Source organism: Wasmannia auropunctata, unplaced genomic scaffold (genome assembly GCF_000956235.1).
Source record: "Wasmannia auropunctata unplaced genomic scaffold, wasmannia.A_1.0 LD335276.1, whole genome shotgun sequence".
NCBI lineage: Eukaryota > Metazoa > Arthropoda > Insecta > Hymenoptera > Formicidae > Wasmannia > Wasmannia auropunctata.
Window position 1 is genome coordinate 12,321 of NW_012027614.1, and position 3,512 is coordinate 15,832.

General features: G+C 26.7%; 1 protein-coding gene across 2 annotated transcripts; it reads right to left on the reverse strand.

Annotated features, from left to right (window-relative positions):
- Positions 1–48: 48 nt before the first annotated feature.
- On the reverse strand, positions 49–2,288 carry LOC105457325 (glutamate-gated chloride channel-like). 2 transcript variants are annotated; one of them, XM_011701932.1, is made up of 2 exons: positions 2,019–2,288; positions 49–376 (listed from the first exon to the last, which is right to left on the reverse strand). In XM_011701932.1, exons 1-2 carry the CDS (start codon positions 2,092–2,094, stop codon positions 210–212), a joined length of 243 nt encoding a protein of 80 aa, XP_011700234.1. In that variant the 5' UTR covers positions 2,095–2,288; the 3' UTR covers positions 49–209. The 2 variants fall into 2 exon arrangements, with proteins under 2 accessions (XP_011700234.1, XP_011700233.1); XM_011701931.1 differs by having other exon boundaries at positions 49–409.
- Positions 2,289–3,512: the final 1,224 nt, after the last annotated feature.

The window sequence follows — 3,512 nt, forward strand, 5'->3', positions numbered from 1 at the left end:
AGATCTAAATTTTTTAAACTTCTTTTGTTCTCAGCATAACCTCTATTAGTCTTTAAGTTATATTGATGTTTATACTTTTTTTTAATTGTGGAATAGGATTATTAAATCTGTAAATTGCAATTATGTTAACGTGTTGGAAAATAATCACGTTTGGTCGATAAAACAGACGATTTTAGGATCGCTTTAAAGAGTTATGGAATAACATTCCGCTATGTAAACTCACCAATCATCACTCGCGCCGGCACGGCATTCCATTCGAGCCAAAATGTGATGAAAGAACTGGTTACTAAAATAATGCCCGGGATGAAAACCGTAGTGAAATAGAAGGAACGATCTCGTGTGAAGATCAAATCCACCTTCAAGCAGCTGTAATTACCTGAGTCAAGCATACGTAACTTCATTTTTCGTGCTAGAGCAAAAAATCAATGGATTTGTACTATCGGGGAGTAAAAAGAAAGTACTTTAATAGTACTTTGATATTGGTGAATATCGATCGAATAAAGATAAACCATTAATGGTTATTAAAATATTAAAATATTTATTTTTTATTTATTATTAATCAATAATTAGTTTACAATTAATGAAAAATATTTGTACTTAAAATGTTTATAAAAAATTTGTTTTTTTATAACAAGATACATATTAAGAAAATTAAAAATGTGATGTAATGCTTAATTTTTTATGTTAGGAGTGACGTAGCTTGTTCATCTTTCATATTCGGAAAAAAAGATAAAAATATCACATACAGTCATCTTGTCAATAAGTGACTATTAAACATCCCATTCGCGAAAGCAGTTGAAATATTTCAACAAAGTGCTAATATATGGGCATAAAAAATGGACTTATTAGAAGGTTCGCAGGCATAAAAAAACATCTACCATCAAGGATATATTAAACTAAATCTTTTCTTACAAATAACTCAACATTCAATATAATTTTTCATGTACTTCTTGAACGTTGAAACAAAGGATATAAACATTTATTCAATCATTATATGATACAATTACATGATTCATGCCGGTGGATCATGACATTCAATCATTAACGTTTGATTTGAAGTTCCTGTCTCGTTAGGATTTCTCTTGGAGATTGATTTTAAATATTCTTTATTTTATTATATCTTTAGTAGCAGATAAATACAAAATTAAGTGTAAAAATGTAGTGCAAATAAAACTATAAACAAAAAGTGAAGCTTATATATTAGAATATTAGATCATAAAAGAAATAATAATATAAATTCGCTGGTAAAATTCAGTTAGAGATTATGTCAATTTTACCATTTTATTATATTCTTCACCTGTTCAATTGCGCTTCGTATAAACAACTACTCATAAATATGTGCTCATTAATAGAATTTTTATAAATTTTTTTTTTATAATTCTTCCACAATTATAATTTAAAACATTTTAAATATATTGATGTCATTAGTTATATCTATCAGTTTTAATTTTTATATATAAAGGAAAAGTTATTTAAACATTTTTTAAATAAAAAAGTGGTATCACATTTTTGAAGAATACGAAACAAATGAACAAATATTTATGAGTGCTAATGTAACAACAATTCTATAATACTACGATATAAGCTTATATAATAAATAAGCATCGCTATATAAATAATACAAACATAAAGTAAATAAAACTGTATTTCGTGAAATAAAAATATATTTTACAGTAAAAATCTCCCTGCATTATTCTTTTAATCGTTAATGCAATTAAATTCAATACGTATGGAGAAAATACATTATTGCTTTGGCATTTGCAACGCTCTAATTACTAAATTTGGCAACGCTCAATCTTATTCTCCAATTAACAATAAGTGGCAATTTTATCGCAATATTGCACAAATCAATATATCATATACGAAGCAAAACATCGAATATCTACTTGGGATATCTTGGCATTTTGAATTTTGGTAAGCTTGGTCCTGTCTCTCTCTCCCTCATTTATTGATCCCCTTCAAATCGCTTTACGTGTCACTCATATCGATGAAATAGATATGAGAGAGATAGATTTTACCTTGCTCTTCAAATCTGCGCTGGCACAGCGAACACTTAGAGTCTCCAAAATCATCGAACTCGTCCTCGTCAACCATGATCTGTCCGTCAGCTGCAACAAAACAGCCCACGATCTTTCCTTCCTATTTTTTTCTCTGTTCTTTCTTTCCGTATTTTTCCAGCTTCTGTGTGACGAAAGGAGAAACAAATCTTCACAGAGCTGGGAGATAAGCTCTAAGAGCATAAGGGAAGCTTGATCTACTCATTAAAACTTATGTTTTTTCTCATTATATACTATAAATTTTAAAAATCATTTTTAAACTATTTGTTTCATTTTTTCATTCTATAAATTAGCAATAATTTTTTATCACATAATAAATGATACATATGATAAATTACTATAATAAATATAGCAGTGATGTTGAAGGAATGATATAGTCCAAATTAAGATCAGAATAGAAGTAATAATCTCAAATAACATAAAATTGATCAAAAAGAGAATTAATTGAAAATTTAGATTATTCTATGTGTTAAATGTTAAAAACCTATCCATATCGCATTTATATTTATATTTATATTCACAATATTTTATCATAACATAATTTAAGTTGTGTTTTTGTATATTCAACTCTTTTATTGATATATATAATGGATCAAAAAAAGTTTTATTCCTTTATCATTTACTTATCGGTTAATAAAATTTCATTAGTTTATTTCAAAATTAATATATTAAATTTTTTATTTTTTAAAGGAAATGATTTTATAAAGATTACGGTTAATATCTAAACGGCACAAGTAATCATTATAAAATATAAAAGAATTTCTTTCTAATAATATAAAAAGAATTTTATAGAAATAATATCCTTTGATTTCTATGGCGATAAATCGAAGTTTTTTTTTTTGAAAGAAGTCCTTTTTTTTGTAATAGAGTCCAAACAGAATTGCTCATAAATTAAACAATACATGGTTGCCGACAAATAGATGCGACGGAGTTTTATTTTTTTAAAGAAGTATACAAGATAGAATAAAATACACAGCATTATGAGAATGTTTATTCGCGTATTGAAATTTTGATGAAATAATGAAAGTGAGTCTCTAAAAAGGGGCGATCTAAAGATTCTAAAATGAAAGTAAATAAAGTGTGAAGTCTGTATGTCTGAGTAAATCGTCATGATTAAATTATAATGCAGAAAAGTTTTGAATTAAGTTTTTGATAATTACTGATAATCTGTCTACATTTTTTTAATTCCACTGAGAAAATTTTAAATTTACTTGAATGCGTAGGGGAGACCGGGGCTGATTACAGTTGATACAGTTTTTTTTCATGATTTTTTGTGACATGTAACTAATAAATGAAATAAATACCGCAAAGATATTCTTCAATAGTCACATGCTTTAACAACATAGAAATTATTTTTATAATTTAACAATATAATTAATTTTGTTGTATTAATGAAAAATGTAAAGTAATGCAACTTGTAACAATCGGCCTCATATGCGGGGTCAATTGTTACAA